General features: G+C 38.4%; 1 protein-coding gene across 1 annotated transcript; it reads right to left on the bottom strand.

The window, feature by feature from the left end:
- Positions 1-1,668: 1,668 nt before the first annotated feature.
- On the bottom strand, positions 1,669-21,762 carry PRDX3 (peroxiredoxin 3). The gene is made up of 7 exons (XM_060768523.2): positions 21,662-21,762; positions 17,477-17,618; positions 16,584-16,725; positions 8,339-8,474; positions 3,980-4,083; positions 2,847-3,012; positions 1,669-1,828 (listed from the first exon to the last, which is right to left on the bottom strand). Exons 1-7 carry the CDS (start codon positions 21,704-21,706, stop codon positions 1,775-1,777), a joined length of 789 nt encoding a protein of 262 aa, XP_060624506.2. The 5' UTR covers positions 21,707-21,762; the 3' UTR covers positions 1,669-1,774.
- Positions 21,763-22,008: the final 246 nt, after the last annotated feature.

Here is a 22,008-nt window from a genome sequence, read left to right as displayed (position 1 = left end):
TACCTCAAAAACTAGAGCTGATAAAGGAAAATCGGGGTTGTTCTCAGAATCAGTAGGTCAAATACACCCAGAAAAAGGGCCAATATTTCACAAAATGTGTGTTGGCCAGTGTAATTGGTAGTCACAAATATCACTATGAAGTAGCTTTTCTCCTTTTCTAGAAAAGAAAAAAAATCAACAAGATCTAGAAATTAATTCAGCCTATTCATAATTCTGCCAGTATTTAAAAAAAAAAACTGAATAGGAACATGTAGCAATTATTATATACAATTGCAATGAATTGTTTGTTGTGGTTTATTCGTTCAGTCGCTTCCAACTCTTCGTGACCTTATGGACCAGCCCACGCCAGATCTCCCTGTTGGCCGTCACCACCCACAGCCCCTTCAGAGCCAAGCCAGTCACTTCAAGGATACCATCCAACCATCTTGCCCTTAGTCAGCCCCTCTTCCTTTTTCCTTCCTTTTTCCCAGGCATCATTGTCTTCTCTAAGCTTTAGCAATGAGTTACTCATTTACAACTCTAGGGCAGATATCTATAAAAGCAGGGCACACACTTTTTTAAAAAGCAAGGTGAAACTCCCAACCATCAGGTGAGTGTGTCATTATAGAAAAATGACCAGAGATCCAACCAACATTGATATCCATTTTCTGGATACCCTCATTTTGTTTTCCTCAAGTATATTTAACTCATTGTTGCAGTTTGACAGAAATACTATGGATGTTTTCAGAAATAAGCTTTTTTAATTCATAGAATCATTCATTAATTTTCAACTGGTAATTACAAATAACCCATTTGAAAATAATTTGAAATTTCCCATCCAAAGCAAAACTATGCAAAGTTGCTACGTATCACGAATGATTTGAACATGACCAGCAAAGGCTTTGGTTCACAGCTTCATTTTGTGTTTATTTCTAAATGAACAGAACCAATCTCACCCTATTAATTATTCAAATGTATTTGACAGCCTATATTAATATGCATAATAGTTGCATGAGTTTAAATACTTCCTTGCTATAATTTCAGAGGCAATTCACATGGCAACATAAGATGCTAATTCTAAATTTTAAGAATAGATGGGACTGATGTACCACACAGCACATCTCTGAATGCAAAGAACTAATTTGCAGAATAGTTATCTTGGATCAATATCTGTATGCTCTGCCCAGTCACACTATGTCCAGAGGAAGGAGGAGGGATAGAAAATTTGAAATGGGAATATTCTCATAAATGTAGACCTCAGGCCACAATGCGCTCTGATGTAACACAAGAAAAAGAGTAGGTGGGTGAAGCAAGGCTTGATAAGCAAAAGCTATGAATTGACAAATGGGAAAAAAGTTTACTGACATTAATTTACTTCTTTCCCTCTGCAGCCCTTGTGTACCGACTGTTTTGTACCTTGCTTCAGGCTATTAAAATGATAGCCAGTTCCTGAAGACAACTTTTAGTATACTATTTTGTGATTAATCAAAGAGCAGAAAGACATTTCAGAGTGATTATAGTAGGCAAGAATTATTTTTCTTCAGACAGTTCTCTTTAATTACAAATATTTTCTGCTAGTGCTATTATATGTAGGAGATGTTCAAGCCTTCAGTGGTGCTTACACCTACTTGGGCGAAAAAATTACTCATCTCCACAGTCCTAAAAAATAAACCATGTTTACATCAGAAGAACTATTAAAATAATTGTGCGTTTTTATTACAATCAAGGCTGCCTTCACAAGTTGTCAGCTTCTGGCTTGAGGAAACACGATAGTAGCTCTTTACTGTTCATGATCTTATTTATTGACTTTGCCAAAGTATTCCTTTGATCCTTCTGGATTTGGCTTGATCTGCAAAGTAAAAAAGATTTAAAAACTAAAAGATATATTCAAATAAAGGCAATAATTAATTTCTGCAAACTACCCACAATCCTCTAAACCTGGGGTCCTCAAACTTTTTAAAAAGAGGGCCAGGTCACAGTCCCTCAAACTGTTGGAGGGCTGGATTATAATTTGAAAAAAAAAACATGAGTGAATTCCTATGCACACTGCACATATCATATCTGTAGTGCAAAAAACACTTTAAATCAATACAATAATTAAAATGAACGATTTTAACGAATATAAAATTATTAGTATTTCAATGAGAAGTGTAGACCTGCTTTTGGTTGATGAGATAGGATTGTTGTTGTTGTGTGCTTTCAAGTCATTTCAGATTTAGGTTGACCCTGAGTGAGGGCTGGGTAAATGACCTTGGGGGTGATATTTGGTCCCCGGGCCTTAGTTTGAGGACCCCTGAGGTAAACTAATGAATAGTTTACTTGAAACCTTAAACGAATTAGTGTTGAAGTCACCAGGTGAAATCTCAAGTATTTCCTTGCTAGATATCACAAATTAGCAAATGTTTTAGCCCTTTATACTCAAATGCATGAAGCGGAGACATATAGCAAAGCAGAAGGAGTGCATCAGCAAGGCCTGGAAGCTAACAGCCCTTCTCACAAATCTTTTCAAGATGTTTATGAGCCATAAATGTATTTCATGTTTAGAACTGGGTCCCATCTCCAAGATATCTCATTATTTACATGCAAATACAGACATTCTGAAATTAAATTGCTTCTAGTTCAAGCATTTCTAATAAGGGATGCTCATACTGTACACTCTTATTTATTATTTTAATAGCCTATTAATTGATCAGTTATTTTGTTAGCATTCCAGACAACATGGATAGATCTCATTGTTACATTAGGAGCAGCAAATATTATTATTATTATTATTATTATTATTATTATTATTATTATATTTATATTTATACCCTGCTTTAGAGACTTGGTTACATTTGCACATCAGAGTATTATAATTGCTAACCCACCGTGGGGGAATTTGGTGTCCAATTTGCTGGGCAGACTTCTCCATGCGTCTCTACAAACTGGAAGGCCTTTACCAAGCGGATCGTTTCCTCCACACTGTGACCAACTGGGAGGTCATTGATGCTCAAATGCTTGATAATTCCATTAGGATCAATGATAAAGAGACCCCTTCAAAGAAATAAAGAAGAATGCATACATGTTAAGGGGCCTGGCATGCAAAAATACACCTCCCACAGATTCTTTTCCAGGCTACACCCGTGAATGCTTTTTTAACATAGCTGCTTTGTGCAAATATCCTACTTTCAATTCTGGAGACTGACGCAATATAAAGACAACAAAAACGCAATAAAATCAGTGCAACACAAAGATCAGTCTTTATTCTTTAGCAAGAAGAGTATACAATAGAAAACAAGTACTTCAGAAAAAAACTCACTCAACTGATATTTTTTGACTCTACCTCTCACCATGCCTTGGATTGAACAGGGATCTTTGGTAATGGCCAGTCCTCAATTTAGTCCCAGTTTTGAATTACAGTGAGGATTCCAATAAAATGTTTGAATGTTTTAGATTGTGTTGGAGATAAAGTTCATGTACTTTTTAAAAATCTGGTCACAAACTGCTATAAGGTAGCATACATTACTGAAAATAAATACTCAAGACTAAACCAAATAATTGTTGCCTAGTTTCTATTGTCTCAGACAAGGAAACAGTTGGATATACCTTAGATGTATTTTCCCCTGCACACATAACTGCCATGTCAGAATAAGATTAGTCTAGTTGCCTTATGAGGTCCTGCTGATAATATTATCTGACACAACCTTTCCTTAAATGGAAGGAGGGAATACATGGCCTTTTAGCTGTTGGAGGAATGCATCTCACATTAGTTATAGTCAGAAAAGTCCCTGGTCAGGAACATGGGAAATACTGTCCAACATCTGAATGGCCATACATTTCCCAATTCTGCTTAGAGTGCCTTGAACAGCAACGCCTACGAACAGAAAACCATCCTAGTTCATCTTCCAAGGTTAATAAACTGAAGCATTTTTTGTTATTTAAAAACAACATTAGGATATATTTCCGCCAATGCAGTCAAACAATGTACATAATAATGGTTATTCATTAAGACGTCTCTCACCTTAATGCAACACCAGGTCCTTCCAAAAGCACACCATAATCTCGGGAAATCTGTTTCGTTATGTCTGACAGAAGAGGGATATTCATACTTCCCAAGCCCCCATTCTAATGAAAGAGAGAAAAGTAGCATTTCAGGTTTCAATTGGGGACAGACTCAAAAACTTAGTTTAAACTGGAAGATTATATGATGAAAACTTTACTGACAATAAGATTTGAATAAAATATATTGAGATAGTAAGGCTATGAAGAAGGCCCCCTGGAAGTGCAACGGGTTAAACCGCTGAGTTGCTGAACTTGCTGATCGAAAAGTTGGTGGGTTGAATCTGGGGAGAAGGGTGAGTTCTCGCTATTAGGCCTAGCTTCTGTCAATCTAGCAGTTTGAAAGTATGCAAATGTTAGTAGATCAATAGACAACGCTTCAACGGGAAGGTAACGGCACTCCATGCAGTCATGCTGGCCACATGACTTTGGAGGTGTCTACAGACAATGCCAGCTCTTTGGCTTAGAAATGGAGATGACCACCACCTCCAGAGTCTGAAACGACTACACTTCATGTCAGGGGAAAGGTTTACCTTTACCTGAGCCTATGAAAAGAAGACAGATTTTCATGACATGGGGTGCATCTCTACTCTAGAATGAATGCAGTTTGACACCAGTTGAACTGTCATTGCTCAATGCTATGGAATCATGGCAGTTGTAGTTTTACAAGGTCTATAGCTTTCTCTGCCAAAGAGTGCTGGTACTCCATCAAACAACAGACTCCATAGTATTGAGCCATAAAAGCACTGAGCAATTAAAGTGATGTCAAACTGCTTTAATTCTGCAGTGTAGACATAACTATGAATTTCTTTTTTCTCTTTTTCAGATATAGGCTTATGTTAAAATCAATTATAAACAAATAAATGAGGAAAGCTAGGACTGAGAGTTGAATAAAGGTTATATGCTGCTTCATATTTCCTAGCAGTGTCGCAATACTCAAATGTTGTTTTAAGTTTTTTGGGCTGTATGGACCTCACAACCTCTGAGGATGCCTGCCATAGATGCAGGCGAAACATCATGAGAGAATGCTTCTGGAACATGGCCATACAACCCAAAAAACTTACAACAACCCAGCGATTCCGGCCATGAAAGCCTTCCACAATACATCAAATAAGTTTTGCTTAGATAAACAAAAAAATATTAAATGCCCCAAAGACCCATCTCAATAGTGTCAACAGAACAGCAAGTAAAAACTCAATGTAAAATATGTGCAGCAGTGTTAAAATTCTTATCCAGAAAGTAAAGAGATCAGAAGAGATACAATGAGAGTGGAAAGCACTGACATTCTAGAACTAGAGTCTTGGGCACTGCAAAGCCCCAACCCGCAGGATCAACAGTAAGGGAAGAGGAGGGCTAATGCCCAAAATATCTGAGGGGGGCAAATATGCCCCATCTATGCAGGAAAAAGAATCCACTGACTTCAAAGGAGCAACCACAGATTTTAATCTTGTTAGAGGTTTGACTTCCTAATGGACACACCAACCAACCAAGTCTGCTGCCAACTTTAATTATTTTCCTTTCAATGAACAAATTAATCATGGCATGCAGAAAAACCTGACAGAGATACAATTTATCTAACATAAAAACACTAGAATATGGAAAAATCCAATGTAGCTAACTGGCAATACATATGGGGCAGACAAACAGAAAAGGTTTGCTCACAGCATGGAATTGGCTATTTGAAGCTTACACCAAAGTTATTTTGGACGAAGGTTCCCAGAATCCTCTATCCACCTTACCAGTACCATGGGGGGCTCTGGGAATTATAGGTTAAAAGTAACTTTTATAAGCTCTGTTTGGAATGGACTTGAAAGATTAGACAAAATTATGAAAGATAGTGTTCTTGATTACTATAGGCCAAATAGGTTGGCTCAGGAGTAAATGGAATTCCATGGCATCCACATGAGAAATGGGTCTATTTGACTTAACGTGGCCTTCTCCTATGCTAAAATGAAAGCTGCAAGATGCTCTAGAGCACTGGTTTTCAACCTGTGGGTCCCCAGGTGTTTTGATCTACAACTCCCAGAAATCCCAGTCAGTTTACCAGCTATTAGGATTTCTGGGAGTTGAAGGCCAAAACATCTGGGGAACCACAGGTTGGGAACCACTGCTCTACAGCTAACTCCTCAGCTCAGGGACATGCAGTGCGGACACCCATCAGTCCTGGAGCAGGCTTAGCAACTGGCCATATTGATTTTTTGCAGCACTGGAGTACCCCAGTCCAGATCACCACTACCGTTTGTCACATGTAAATAGCCCATATTATTCATAAAGACTATATGGAATGTCAAGTACTTGGAAGTTAACAGGTAGAGTTAATTGCCATCAAGCTTTTCTAATTGCTTACAAGCTTTACTACTGATCTTTTCTAAGCAGCTGGATGGACTCTGAAAAGAAGACACTGGACATTTAAATCATTACAGCAAGGATTGTCTTGCGTTTTTGATTTTTGGTTTGATCCAAATTTATTAACTTATTCTTTATTATTTTCTTAACTTGTTTTATTTTATATCTCATGAAAAGAAATACTTTTTGGAAATACTTGTTACACCACTTTGAAAAATAAATAAGGCTAGGTGCTTTTTACTTCTGTTAAGTGGTTTTCGCCAGTTTTGAATCTTGTTATTAGTTCTGCTTCGTGTACATATGTAAGCTTGTTTGCGCACTGAGGTGCCAGTTGCTATTGAATTTCACAGCATCACCACAACTGGGAAGATAAACAACTTCTCCTTGAGACAAGGCTGATCATTAGTGTTCAGGGACTTCCCGTGGTCTGCGTCTGAGTCACCTTGGTTGATCACTGGCCATTCAATTTTACAAAGTTTGCACATGCATAAATTTACCCACGTGGAATCACAGGCTTCAAGGCTGACAGACATTAAGTATTTGTATCATTTAAATGAACTTTTTCTCCTGCTGGCATAAAACATTAGCTTCAATTGACGTCATATAATCAATGCAGCCTGATGTTTCTATAGAAGGTAAAGGTAAAGGTTTCCCCTGACATTAAATCTAGTCATGTCTGGGGTGGTGGTGCTCATCTCCATTTCTAGGCTGTAGAGACGGCGTTGTCCATAGATGCCTCCTAGGTCATGTGGTCAGCATGACTGCACAGAGCGCCATTACCTTCCCACAAAAGCGGTACCTATTGATCTACTCACATTTTCAAGTTTTCAAACTGCTCGGTTGGCAGAAGCTTGGCCTAACCACGGGAGCTCTCCCCGCTCTCCTGATTCAAACCACCAAACTTTTGGTCAGCAGCTCAGTGGTTTAACCCTCTGCACCACCAAGGTTAAATGATTTAGAATACTTTTATCAGTACTTTGTGTTTTCCCTAACACCTTGTCTTTGTGCAATAGCAATCTGTAAATTCTCCCCTACCAAAAACCAAGAACAGCTCTGCAGCAGAAAGGTTATATAGCAGTTAAGTCTTCAGAATGGTAGCCCAATTTCATGTTCTGGCCACCATACAGAGTTTTCAACTTTTCTTTTGTTATGAATGGGAAGTGAATTAAATCACTATGTTACATTCATTTATAATCACTGCTTCTTCATATATTACTTAAACAATAATTCAGATTTGATCAATAAGCTATACTAATTTTATCATTTCACTTTGTCTTTGGCTCATGCCAACCTGCAGAGAAATAAAATAAAGAATACCAATTAATTAAACTATCCATGTTTGAGAGGCTAGACTAATGCCCAATAGTTAGCAGTCAAACTAGAGCAGGTTATTGTCAGCAGTTGAAAAAAAATGCCTAAAATCTAGTTGGTGAAATATATATTGCCTTTGGTTCTAATTTTGGAGAAAAGGCAGGATATAAATAATGTTAATATTGGCATTTGAAAGATTACTCTAGATTTACATTCACATAGAAAAGTATCTTTCATCTCAATGCATCTGAGAAAGAAACTGATTCAGTACAGAAATGTTTATATGTGTTGTCGAAGGCTTTCAGGGCTGGAATCACTGAGTTGCTGTGAGTTTTCCAGGCTGTATGGCCATGTTCCAGAAGCATTCTTTCCTGACGTTTCGCCCACATCTATGGCAGGCAACATCTGAGAATATATACCATAAATGTGGGCAAAGTCAGGAGAGAATGCTTCTGGAACATGGCCATACAGTTCAGAAAACTCACAGCAACCCAAAAATGTTTCTGATACAGTACTGTGCTTTGTTTCAGATTTAATATTAGCACAATCATAATTTAGTATTTGCAATTTTTAAAAAGCAATTTTAAAAGTATGATCCCTGATAAAGGTACTATCATTGAAAAACAAAATAACAACTCAGTTCCGTTAAAGACAGCATTCATACCTTTCGTGGTGTGTTTATCCAGGCAAGGTGGCAAAAGTGAGAATCCACTGACACAGCAACAACCTCACAGTTCACATCATGGAATTCATTTGCTTTGTCACTGAAAGCAATAATTTCCGTTGGGCATACAAAAGTGCTAGTAGGAAGAAGCACAAGCAAAGTGTAAAGAAAGGGCAAGCCACAGATGTCAGTTTTTTGAAAAAGCAGAATTTGACTTTTTTCCACTGTAAAGTTCAGAGAACACAAAAATAAATATTTGCAGGCTTTGCATAAAGGAATGTTCATAAACAGTCTAAGTCACAGTCTTTTAGTTCAAAGGTCAAAACCAGAGATCATTTTGCCAAGAAAAAATATAGAGAAGTAGATCATCAAAATGGAAACACTTACCTTCCCTGTCCCCATCTTTTTTATTTAATCCTTACCTAAGTACAAAATATTGTATTTCCAAGAGATCCATTTTGTAAGCAATAGCCACATGGCACTTACTAGTTTTAGTTTTTATAGACAAAAATAACTGGTACAGAAGTGGTTCCAGCAAATCTGTAACATTAGTGATGTTTACCTAAAGGCCCCTTCTACACAGCTGAATAAAATCTCACATTTTCAGCTTTGAACTGGAATACATGTCAGTATGGACTCAGAAAATCCAGTTCAAAGCAGATATTGTGGAATTTGCTGTCTTGATATTCTGGGTTATATGGCTATGTGGAAGGACCCAAAAACAAACAAACAGAGGCTTGACAAGTTTGGAATCACACTAAAATATACCAAGAACAGAGCTTCAATAAAGTAACTTATAACACTGAAAAGCGACAGAACTTTTTTGGGGAGGAGCCATCATGGTCGAGTAGAAGACGTCTCCCTGGTAGCTCCCGTGCAAAAAGATCAGAATGCAGTGATAAATGGATCAAGGATTTCTCTTTATGGACTGGAAAAGAGGCGAAAGTGTGGTGTGTCTAAGGAGCTGAAAAAAGAGGAGTCTAAAGGTAAATTACTACCGTTTAATTGCTTTTGATTTATGAACTCTGGATAGTTGGCTGGCCGCTCCGGCCGAAAGTGAAACTAACCTATTAATTCAAGTGCGTCATAAGCTTTCCTACTTAAAGAAAAACTTTTGGAGAGACTGAATTAAATGATTTGGAAGGCAAAAGCAATGTCCAAAGCAATGATCAAAAGCATGCCTTTCCTATGAAGAAGGAGTGAGTTATTATTATCAGTTAAAGCAAACCCTTCGGTATAAGGGAAAAGCTGCAAGTGATACAGACATATCTGGTTGGAAATTTTTGGACTGTGCTGAATGATTGAATGGACTGAATGAGTAGGAGTAGGAAGACACACCAAGGGAAAGACACACCAAGAGAGACTCCAAAAAACCCTCTGTGGGAACGTACCAAGCCCTCGGACAGATCTCTTGCAAGGCTTGTAAGGCTTACTGGATTGAACAGGTTGGAAAATCTTGAAGCTCCCCAGGCTCCTCAGCTTCCTAAAGACATGAGTGCAGTTAGACGCAGCCCTCCCCTTCAAAAGGGAAATCAGCTAAAACGGACCCCTCCCCAATCAGTGAGCGGAGTTTCAACATCAATGCCATGTCTAACTGCAAAACCAGTTGGATCAGAAGGAAGAAGTGAGAGGGAAGAACTGGGGAAATCAGAGAAAGAAATGAGCAATAGTCAAATGTTAAATAAAATAGCAGATCTGATCAAAAGTGAGACTCAGCTATTAAAACAAGATATCCTGACCAGTGCTAAAGAAATGAAATCAGAATTAGATATGGAACGAAAAAGTTCAGATAAAAAATTCCAGGCAATACAAGAAACCTTGAAAACAATACATGGAGAAATACAAACGAATAAAGCAGAAATTGAAAAAAACAAACAGGAACAACTTGTACTTAAACGGCAAACACAACAAAATGAAAATAGACTTTCAGATATGGAAAGAAAGTTTGTTTATATGCAAGACAATCAAAGAAGGAATAATGCAATAATTAAAAATTATCCAGAAGGGAACAAAAAAGAAGACCTGAAAGCTGAAATCCTGAAGTGGCTGCAAAAGATTACGCCGGTATTGAACTGGTCAGAATTGGATATAGAGAGAGCTCATCGCCTCCCGGCTAGAAGAAATAAAATAACACCCAGAAATATAATAATTCGATTCCACAATTTTGCAAAGAAGGAAGACCTGATGAAAATACTTAAGAAGAATCCTGATTACCTAAAGATGGGTGATTCAAAATTGGAGATATTTAACGACTACTGCCCAGAAACCAAGAATTGGAGATACTCAATGAAACCTATCACGATTCAGTTAATGAAAGCTGGAATTTTGTATACCTGGGGATACCCTATCTTTCTTAAGTTCCAATGGAAAGGCAAGAGATACAGAATAGATTCACTGGAACAAGGTTATCAATTACTGGAGGAGCTTGGAATAGTAAGAAGACAAGAAAGAGACCGGAAGGAGGAGGAGGAAAAGGATCCGGATGGAGGAGAAATGGAGGAATTAATTGGTGCCATTGGAGGAATCGAGATGTAAGAAGAAATTAAACACTGCAACAACGCTTTTTTTATTTTTTATCTAAAATGAGCACTCGGGGGGAGGAAGACTCTGGGCCACAGGATGACTTCACCCCCCCCCCTCCCCAATTGGGAAGGCCGGGGGCCATGATTGGGACGAGAAGTCCCGAAGATTGGAAGGGGAGGAAGGGGGGAAAGAGGGAAGCGGGGGGATTGGGGGGGAGGGGGAAATGGGGACTAAGGGTAGGGGAGGGAAAGGGTCAAGGGTTCACGTTGTTTCAAGCCACAAAAAAGCTTTTAAAGGGAAAGGGAAATGATGTCCCATAAATTAAGAATTTCAACGCTGAACACGAGGGGACTGGGGACGGTAATTAAGAGAAGGCGGATTGAATCTCTACTGAAGAAGGACGCGGCGGACGCCATCTTCCTACAGGAAACACATCAAAATAAACGGGGCTCGAGTGAGCTAAAGTCGAGCTGGATAAGGAACTATGAAACATCTTTTGGGTCATCAAAGTCAAGAGGAGTAGCAATAATAATAGCAAAGAAATGCAATTTTGTCATAAACAAGGTATTGAAAGATGAAGAGGGAAGATATATAATAATATATGGGGAAATAGGGGAGGAAAAATATGTATTAGTAAATGTATACGCACCAAATGTGAAACAGCAAGAATTTTATGAAAAAGTGTTAGAGCAAATAGAGAATTATCATCAACAAAATGTAATATTTGGAGGAGATTGTAATTGCTGTATGGACTTGAAGAAGGATAAAACTACGATAGCATCAAAAGCTAGAAATATTGAAACAACGGATTTAAGCAGAGTAATGAATAAATGGCAATTAAAGGATGTGTGGAGATTGGTAAAAGGGAATGAAAGTAGATATACACATTACTCATCGGTACACAAGGTGTATACAAGAATTGATTATATTTTTGTCTCCAAGAACATGACAAGTAAAGTGCTAAATGCTGATATAGGTATGATTAAGATTTCGGATCACGCCTTGGTTTCAATTGAGATTGCGTTGAAATGTGATTATGATAAAATGAAAAGGTGGAGGTTAAACACAAGAATACTAAATCATAAAGAGATAGTAGATAAAGTGCAAGCAGAATGGCAAGAAATATGGGGCTTCAACGAAAAGGGGGTGACAAAAGGAGTCCTATGGGATACTATGAAAGCAGTGACCAGAGGGTTATGTATAAAAGAGACAATTAACTTAAAAAGAAGGCAAGAAGAAAGGAAAAGGAATCTAGAAAGAGAAATAGAAGAGATTGAAAAAGCATATGTAATAAAGAGAGATATACGAATTTATGCTAGGTTAAGAGCAAAAAAAGAGGAATTGGATAAAATAGAAATAGACGAAGTACAAGAAAATTTAATTTATTTAAGGAGGGAATATTTTGAGTTTAGTGATAGGAATTCAAAGATCCTAGCCAAATCAACACAGAAAAAGAAAATGGAAGGAATGATAAACACGATAAAAGATAAAACAGGTAAATTATGTAGAGCTATGAAAGAAAAATTGAAAGTATTTGAGGAATTTTATAAAAATCTATATCAAACTAAAGCATGTCCCATAGAGGCAATCAGGAAATACGTGGAAGAAAATTGGGAGAGTAAGCTGGAGGAGAAAGATAAAGAGCTATTGGACCAACCTATTAAGAAAAAAGAAATAGAGGAAGTCATTAATAAATTAAAAGTAGGGAAAGCCCCAGGCCTGGATGGTCTAGGGACAGAATATTATAAAAGCTTTAGAGAAGTTTTAACCCCAAAATTATTGGAATTGTATAATGGAATAATGAAGGGAGATAAAATACCCGATTCATGGAGGAGATCATTAATAATATTAATACCCAAACCTGACAAAGACTTAACAGACCCAGGGTCATACAGGCCCATATCATTAATAAACCAGGATGCAAAGATATTGTCCGCGATATTAGCTAACAGAATGAATAAATGTATGTATAAGTACATAAAAGAAGATCAGTGTGGGTTTATAAAAGGAAGACAAATGTCAAATTTGATAGGGAGAGCACTGAATAAAATTCATTGGGTTAAAGAGGGGAAGGGAAAAGCAGGGATACTATCATTAGACATTTTTAAAGCGTTCGATTGTGTGGAATGGGAGACACTAGGGGAAATAGTGAATAAATTTGGAATGGGAAATAAAATAAAAGGAGTACTAAAACAATTTTATTCAAAGAATTCAGCAGTGATAACTATAAATGATGGAGTGACAAACGAAATAAAAGTGACTAGAGGAACTAGACAAGGGTGCCCTTTGTCCCCGATATTATTTGCTATGGTGATAGAACTTTTTGCTAATAATATAAGGAACGATAAAAATTTAGAAGGATTAGGAAAAAAGGAGAAACAGAAGGTGAGCTTATTCGCTGACGATACATTGTTATTTATAGAAAATATAGCGGAGAAAATAGATAGAATAAAAGAACATTTGGAGATATTTGGGAAAGCAACGGGATTACAAGTTAATTGGAATAAGTCAGAAATGATGCTACTCAATTATACAAGAGAAGAAGAAAAAAAATTTATAGAGCAGAGAAAAATGGGAATAAGAATTAAGAATAAATTAAAATACTTGGGAGTAATAATAACTAAGGATTTAAAAGAGATAGAGGAAGTAAATGTAGTAACTTTAAGAAAAGAAGTTCAGAAAAAGTTAATAGAGTACGAAGGTATACATTTATCCTGGTTTGGAAGAATAGCATTAGTAAAAATGAAAATACTTCCAAAGATAAATTTTATATTTAGAATGTTACCACTTCAAATTACAGAAGAAGAGCTAATTAGATGGCAACAAATGATTAATAAGTACTGCAATGGAAGTAAAAGAAATAGGCTAAATAAACAGTTATGGTATAGATCGCAAAAGGAGGGTGGACTAGCACTACCTAATATAAAAAAATATTATGAAGCAAGTAGATTAAATTTGGTTATAGAAGGAATGGTTAAAAAAGAGGGAATAGATTGGCTTAGTAATGAATCAGGAAAAGTGGAAGATGAAACTTGGAATATATTTTTTAAACAACTTACTAGAAAAGAACTGAGGGAAATTAGAAACCCAATGCTGAGCAACATACTGAAAGTATGGAATAAATACAAGGGGAGGTTAATAAAGGAAGGATCAATTATAACCCCAATAGTGATGGAAAAGAAATTCCCAAAAAATTTAAAAAAAGCAATGGATAAAAAGGTAAGGGAAATAAATTTAGATAGAATAGGGGATTGGATGAAGGCGGAAATGAAGAGGGAAAGGATGTTGGAAGAGTTTAAAGAAATAAAATTATCATGGTTTCATTGTATACAACTAGAACAATGGTTAATAAACTGGAAAAAAAATAATAGAAACGGAAACCAACTCAATCAATTTGAACAAATAATACAGAAGGGAAGGGCAGTAGAAGAGCACGAAAACTTGAGAGGTATAATTAGCAAAATCTATAAGATACTAATTGAAATGAAGGATGGGAAAACGAAAAAGAGTACCCTTAAGGAGATTTGGGAAGAGGATTTAGGGATAAAAATAAGTGAAATAGAGTGGCAACAGTTATGGGGACAAAGACATTTAAAAAACCTATCGATACGTGTTAAAGAAAATTATTACAAGTTAATATGGAAGTGGTACTTAACACCGGTAAGAATAGCATATATGAATAAAAACAATTCAACAAATTGTTGGAGAGGATGTAAAGAACCAGGAACATATATACATATGTGGTGGCAATGTAAATATGTAAATAATTTTTGGGAGAAAGTATTTAGAGAAATAGAAAGCATAATGAATACGAAAATAGACAAAAGTCCTAGTATAGCCTTATTATCATTATATACCAATAAGCAACTGAAAAAGGAGGATAAAGAAGCGATAACAAACTTACTAACTATAGCAAGACTGCTCATAGCAAGGAATTGGAAAAAAGAAATGAATATACGAATAGAGGAGTGGTACAAGGAAGCATGGAAAATGGCATTAAATGATAAACTGACATGTATATTAAAGGTTAAAAAAGGTATATGGAAACAAAGTGATTTTGATGCTATATGGGGTAAATTTGTGGTAAATGGATTAAAAAATAAGGAAGGAAAATTACCGTCACAAGAAGAAATGAAATTTTGGACAGATGAAATGTAAAAAATGTGGCTTGAGACGGGTGGAGGGGAGCACAGAGGTGAAAAAAGGGGGGAAAAAAGAGAAAAGGGGAGGAAATGTCAAAGCAAAACAACAAAACAATATGTTAAAGAGGTTGATGTATAAAATGCAACAGTATGTAATAATTGTGATAAATCAATAAAAAAAAATAATGTATTTTTCTAGAAAAGGTCTCTGCCAAACTGCATGCAATAGTGAACCTCAATTCTACTCCCAAAAAAATCTAGTTTCTAAAAACTCATTTTTACTACTATTTTACTAAACTAATTTCATTTTTCCAATGCAGGTAAACTCTGGCAGGATTGGACTTCACAGCTGCCTAGAAAAAATGCTGGTTGGGTACTAAATCCAGAAAGTCCCCATTTCCTGAACTTTGTCAAAACATACTTTCAAATCAACTATAACTGATTCCAAGTAACCTGTCAGCATTTCTATAATAACATAATGCTATCACATACAGGATTACATTTTATTTTATTTTACAACCATAATAAGAGGGTTTTTTTGGAACATGTGTGCATCACTACATTCAACTGCAACAAATACAAACTGTCCTCTTGCAGCAGTGTCTAAAAAGTCCATTACTCGAGTATATCTCAACAATAGTTCCCTTGACATTTTCACTGATGTCCTTGACTTTCCCTGATTTTTTTTCTGTTTGTGGTTTGAAAGTGTTATTTCCTGTTTAACTGTGCGGTACTTACTTTGAAAGTACTTGTTAAACTCCAGAAACTTTGTTTTTGTGACTGCCACAAACTAGGTTGAATTGGTTGAGACTCTATGAGATATTCATTGAAAAAACTGTAGCAAAATGTGCTACAGCATGTCTCACAAAAACCAAGTTTTTGCAGTTTAACTTTTTCCATGTCTTTATGATAGAACCAAGTAGGAAATTACATTTATATGCCAGGGACAAAAATCATGTTACACAGTGCAATAGATTTTTTCCACTGCGAGCGATGATAGGAACTGTAGTACAACAAAATCTGAAGGTCATATATTCCCCCTCCCTGATCTATATAACATTTCTTTTTATGATATTTTTTGTGACTGTTTGTGTGTGGATTCAAGTTTCCCATTCATTTATGGCAAACCTGTGAATTATTCACAGGGTTTTTTTTAAAGCAAAGCAATGCTCAAGAGGTGGTTTTGCCCATTTCTTCCTCTAAAATATAGCCAACAGCACCAGGTTTTCACTGGCGGTGTCCCATCCAAGTAGTAACCAAGGCTGATCCTGCTTAGCATCCAAGATCGGACAGGTCTGGTGCTCTTAGGGTATTTAGACAGGAGTTTTATGAATATATCAGTCACCTTTTTATTTTTTCTGCCTCACATACATTCACAACACACTGAGATCCATAACACAACAAGTCAATGATAAGACTGCCTCCAGTTCATTTTTATCATTTACACAAAAGATATATTGTACTTTCCCCCAAAAGGCCTAATGTGAAGTGAAAGCAAACCCACCAACGGATTCCTTTATCGCCACAAAACATTTGCAGTCCAAAGGTTTAAAAGATAAGACATCTGAATGTTCACTTACAAATCCAAGGGGTAAAAGAAGAGAACCAGATATTTCCCTTTAAAGTCATCCAAACTCAGCTCTTTGAAATCCCCATCAACGACAGCAGTGCCCTTAAAATAGGGAGCATGTTGAGTGACAGCAGGAACAGAAGCTGGAGGGCCTAGGAAAAGGGAGAGAAAGCACAAAGTGTTGGTATTATAAGAAAAAAGCTGGACATTCACTATGTTCCTGTATGTAAAACGAGCAAAAACTTCTGAAAATATTTGCGGCCTTGTGTGTGTATTTGTGTTGCTCAGTATCTACTCAAACATGCTCCTGTACTGTAGAACGAATGCAACCTGACATCAGTTTGACTGCCATGTCTCAATGCCTTGAAACCTGGGAGTTGTTGTTTGGTGAGGCACCAAGGCTAAAGACTCTGTAAAAACTTCAACTCCCTTTTTTAAAATCATGTTAGAAGCAACTTGAGGAACTGCAAGTCACTTCTGATGTCAGTGAATTGGCTGTCTGCAAGGACATTGCCCAGGAGACACCTGGATGTTTTATCATCCTGTGGGAGGCTTCTCTCATGTCCTCACTTGGGAAGCTGGGGCTGACAGACAGGAGTTCACCCCTTTTCGTGGATTCAAACTGCCAACCTTCAGGTCAGCAGTTCAGCCAGCACAAAGGTTTAACCCATTGTGCCACCACAGCTCTAATTACAATTCCCATGATCTGCATTGAGCCCTGGCAGCTAAAATGGTGCCAAACTGCAATAATTCTATTGTGTAGATGCATCCTGAGTCGATACAGTGTGTTTGTAGCAGCCACTTAATCAAGGAGTGAGGGAGATGCAAGAAATTGCTCAAGCGAAGCTCACTAAGTGAAAAGTAAGACGACACAATGGAACCCTTCCACTAGAATGGACTTACTGGTACAATAATGGTGCCGAGGAAAAGGTGGCACCACACTGGTACTAGTGCTCTTCTGCCCGCATGTAGCCGCAAATCCAGGGAGACACCGTCTGGCAGGGGAAAGGCATGTCTTCCAGGAGAAAGTGGTGGTCCAGGCAGCCTGGGAAGAAAAAGAAGGCATCTTGGATCCAAACATGCAACAAGCAGGAGAGAGACCTCTTTCCAGATTTGGATAAGACACAATTCTTCCATTCAAAACACGCACAGCACTAAATGGGTGAAAGGAGAGGGTGGAAGTTCTAACAGTACAGGCAGTCTCCAAGTTACAAACATCTGATTTACAAACAACTCCTAGTTAAGAACCGGGGTGAGACAACCGGAAGTGAAAGAAATCTACCCCATGGAAGGGAACTTCACTCCTGAAAGAGTATATTATAGGGGGAAAGTGTCTCCACTGAAGCTCTATCTCCAATCCTTGTTTTTATAACAAGCCAAATTTTCCAAAATCCAATTATCACAGGGGCAGAAAGTGAGGTGAAATCTTCTGAACAGAAGCACAGGCAGCAAAAGAAACGCCACAGGAGTGTTCAATTTTCCCTATGCTATTGAAAACTAATATATATTATACTAGCCGTCCCCTGCCACGCGTTGCTGTGGCCCACTCTGTGTATATGTGTTTTGTGTGTGTATATGTGTGTATATGTGGTTTTGCACATGCATTGTAATGTATTTTTATTTTTTTTTGCCTTTTCAAATCTCTTCTGCTGTATTTTTCAGTGTTTTTATGAGTGATGGTCACTCGGCCTGATACGTGTATTATGTCCAAATTTTGTGTCAATTCATCTAGTGGTTTTTGAGTTATGTTAATCCCACAAATGAACATTACATTTTATTTATATAGATTATATTATATTATATTATATTATATTATATTATATTATATTATATTATATTATATGGTTGGAGCTACACTTTTAAAACATGTACCTGTTCTGACTTAAATACAAATTCAATTTAAGAACAAATGTACAGAATCTATCTTGTTCGTAACTTGGAGACTGTGTGGCTCTCCGTATCCACAGATTCAACCATCCACAGCTTGAAAATATTTCTATGCAACCCCAAAAGCAAACCTTTGTTATTTCATTTTATATAATGGGCACCATCTTATAGTAGAGTCTTGCTTATCCAACCTTCACTCATCCAACGTTCTGTATTATTCAACGCAGTCTAACTCCCGCCCGGATCCACAGCTGTTTCAATACATTGCAATGTTCTGCTGCTAAATTCGTAAATACAGTAATTACTATATAACGTTTCAGTGTAATGAACTGCTTTTTCTGTTGATTTGTTGTAAAACATGGTGTTTTGGTGTTTAAGTTGTAAAATCATGACGTAATTTGACGTTCAATAGGTTTTTCCTTAATCCCTTCTTACTATCCAACATTTTCGCTGATCCAACGTTCTGCTGGCCCATTTATGTTGGATAAGCAAGACTCTACTGTACTTACTATGGGACTTGAGCACCCACAGATTTTTGGTATCCACTGGGGGAACCTGAAACCAAAGTCCAGCAGAAAAACATCAACTACCTCTCCTTCAGGGTTTAATACAGTGTGAAGGTGCAAAAGAAACTCATTTTACAGAGGGCAAGTTTAACTGGAGCATTTATACCCACCCCACCTTCAGATAGAAAGGCTTACTCCATCCTTCAACCGGAAAGACTCTTAGGACCCTTCCAGACAGGCCCTATATCCCAGGATCCGATGCCAGTTTTTCTGCTTTAAGATAGATTATACGAGTCCACACTACCAGATAATCTGGGATAAACAGACAACCTGGGATCGGATCCTGGGATATAGGGCCTGTCTGAAAGGGCCCTCGGATCAGCTCCCAAATTGTTAATTTGACAGTTTCCTGCACTTAGGTTTACAATTTCAGAGTCCTACCATACTGCACAGTTGTAGCACTACTATTCTGCTTTAACTACCATGGCAAAACCCTGTGGAATTATGGGGTTTGTAGTCCTCTGGCTGAGAATTCTGAATGTCCTTACTTAAACTACAAATCCCAGAATCCCACACTATGGGTGGCTCCACAGTGGCCTTTTTAACCACCATGGAATCATGGGAGCTGTAGTTTAATAGGGGACCAAGCTCTTTTGCAGAAAAGGCTAAGGACCTTTCAAAACTACAATCCCTATGATTATTTAGCATAGAGCCATGGCACTTAGTGTGCCTCTACTACATTGTAGAATCAATGCAGCTCAGCACTAGAATTGATGCAGTGTGATCTCATGCTATGGCTCAATGCTATGAAATCGTGGGAGTTGTAGTTTGGTGAGGCACAAGCACTCTTTGGCAAAGAAGGCCAAAGACTTCACAAAATATACATATAACTCCCATTATTCCATGGCATTGAGCCAGGGCAGTTTAAAACGGCACCAAATTGCATTAATTCTGTAATATCAGTGGTGTCAGACACACCCTATGTCACCATGGCAGCTAGGGTGGAATAATAGTGCTGTAAAAACCTAGATACGACCCTAAGCAGAGAAGTGTTGTCCTCTAAGGATTTGAGTGCAACGCATGATATCTGCACTGTAGAATGAATGCAGCTGGAATGCCATGGCTCCATGTTATGGGATCATGGAAATTGTACTTTTAATAAGGTCTTTAGCCTTTTCTGCCAAAAGTTTGATCTGGGCTACTAAATGCCATGATTCCATAGGACCACTCAGTGGCACAGCGGGTAAAATCACTGAGCTGCTGAACTTGCTGATCAAAAGGTCGGTGGTTCAAATCCGGGGAGCGGGGTGAGCTTCCGCTGTTAGCCCCAGCTTCTAGGCCTGGGCAATGCATGGTTCTAAAGTACTTACAAAACTAAAGTTCTGGTGGTGAAAATTTCAGAACTCTAACAAAAGTTTCAAATTTTAATTATTATTTCATTATTGGTGATTTTTATGATAGAACCAATTAAGAACTGCCATTTATAATGAAATTTTGAGAGTTTTGAAATTTTCACCACCAGAACTTTAGTTTTGTATGTACTTTAGAACCATTTAGAGCCATACATTGCCCAGGCTTACCAGCTTCTGCCAACCTAGCAGTTCGAAAACATACAAATGTGATCAATAGTTACCACTCCAGCAGGACGGTAATAGCGCTCCATGCAGTCATGCTGGCCACATGACCTTGGAGGTGTCTATGGACAACACCGGTTCTTCGGCCTAGAAATTGAGATGAGCACCAACACCCAGAGTTGGGCACGACTGGACTTTATATCAAGGGGAAACCTCTACCTTTACCCGAGTGTTGAGAAACTCACCAAACTACAACTCCCATGATTCTCAATGCTATGAAACTTGGGAGTTGTAGTTTGGTGAAGTCAGTGGCACAGTGGGTTAAAGCATTGAGCTGCTGAGCTTGTTGACTGAGAGGTCACAGGTTCGATTCCGGGTTGAGCTTCCGCTGTCAGCCCCAGCTTCTGCCAACCTAGCAGTTCGAAAGCATACAAATGTGATCAATAGGTACCACTCCAGTGGGAAGGTAACAGCGCTCCATGCAGTCATGCTGGCCACATGACCTTGGAGGTGTCTAGAGACAACGCCAGCTCTTCGGCTTAGAAATGGAGATGAGCACCAACACCCAGTCGGACACGACTGGACTTAATGTCAAGGGGAAATGTCTACCTTTACCCGAGTGTTTGGAAACTCACCAAACTACAGCTCCCATGATTCTCAATGCTATGAAACCTGGGAGTTGTAGTTTGGTGAGGTCGTTTAGGCTAAAGTACAACTCCCTTGATCTACATTGACCTATGGCAGTTCCAAACTGCATTAATTCTACAGTGGGCAAATTTCGGCCCTCCAGGTGTTTTGGACTTCAACTCCCACGATTCCTAACAGCTAGTAAGCTGCCTGGGATTTCTGGAAGATGAAGTCCCTAACACCTGGAGGGGCCAAGTTTGCCCATGCCTGGTGTAGATGCAAGGCTGGGTGGCACCTTTGCAAGACGGGGGGGGGGGGGGGGGCTTAACCTCCAAAGGCGTGCTGAAGGCCCGGGCTGCTCCAAGGGCAGGAAGTTCAAGCCATTGCAATGCTCTTCAGAGCAAAAATGCAACGGGAGAATGCAGCACCCTCCTTGCTTTGGCTTCAAGGGGCTGAAATCTAGGCACGGGTTCCTGGGACGATCTCGCGCTTACCGAAGGCTTCAGCACCCTTCGCAGCGCTCCAGCCGCAGCAGCCATGTTCAGCTCCGGAGGCAGAAGGAAGGGGCACGTGGAAGCGGAGGGGCGGGGCCACCACATTTAGTAGCCCAGAGGCTACTGTCTCTTTAAGAGCAGCCTGAGACCATCTCCCTTAAAGGGCCCTTCCACACAGCCATAGACCCAGAATATCAAGGCAGAAAATTCCACAATCTCTGCTTTGAACTGGGTTACCTGAGTCCACACTGCCCTATATCCCCGTTCAAAGCAGATAATGTGGGGTTTTATTCAGCTGTATTGTTGTTGTTCATTCGTTCAGTCGTGACCTCATGGACCAGCCCATG

Source organism: Anolis sagrei, chromosome 3 (genome assembly GCF_037176765.1).
Source record: "Anolis sagrei isolate rAnoSag1 chromosome 3, rAnoSag1.mat, whole genome shotgun sequence".
NCBI lineage: Eukaryota > Metazoa > Chordata > Lepidosauria > Squamata > Dactyloidae > Anolis > Anolis sagrei.
Note: the sequence above shows the minus strand (reverse complement) of the source record. Positions and strands in the feature narration are given on the sequence as shown.

Coding starts and splice junctions, on each gene's coding strand:
- PRDX3 (XM_060768523.2), bottom strand. CDS start 21,706: ATGGCTGCTGCGGCTGGAGCGCTGCGAAGGGTGCTGAAGCCTTCG. Junction 8,475..16,583: donor TTCTTTTACCCCTTGGATTT/GTAAGTGAACAT, acceptor TCTTCCTACTAG/CACTTTTGTATGCCCAACGG. Junction 1,829..2,846: donor GGACACCAAATTCCCCCACG/GTGGGTTAGCAA, acceptor TTTACTTTGCAG/ATCAAGCCAAATCCAGAAGG.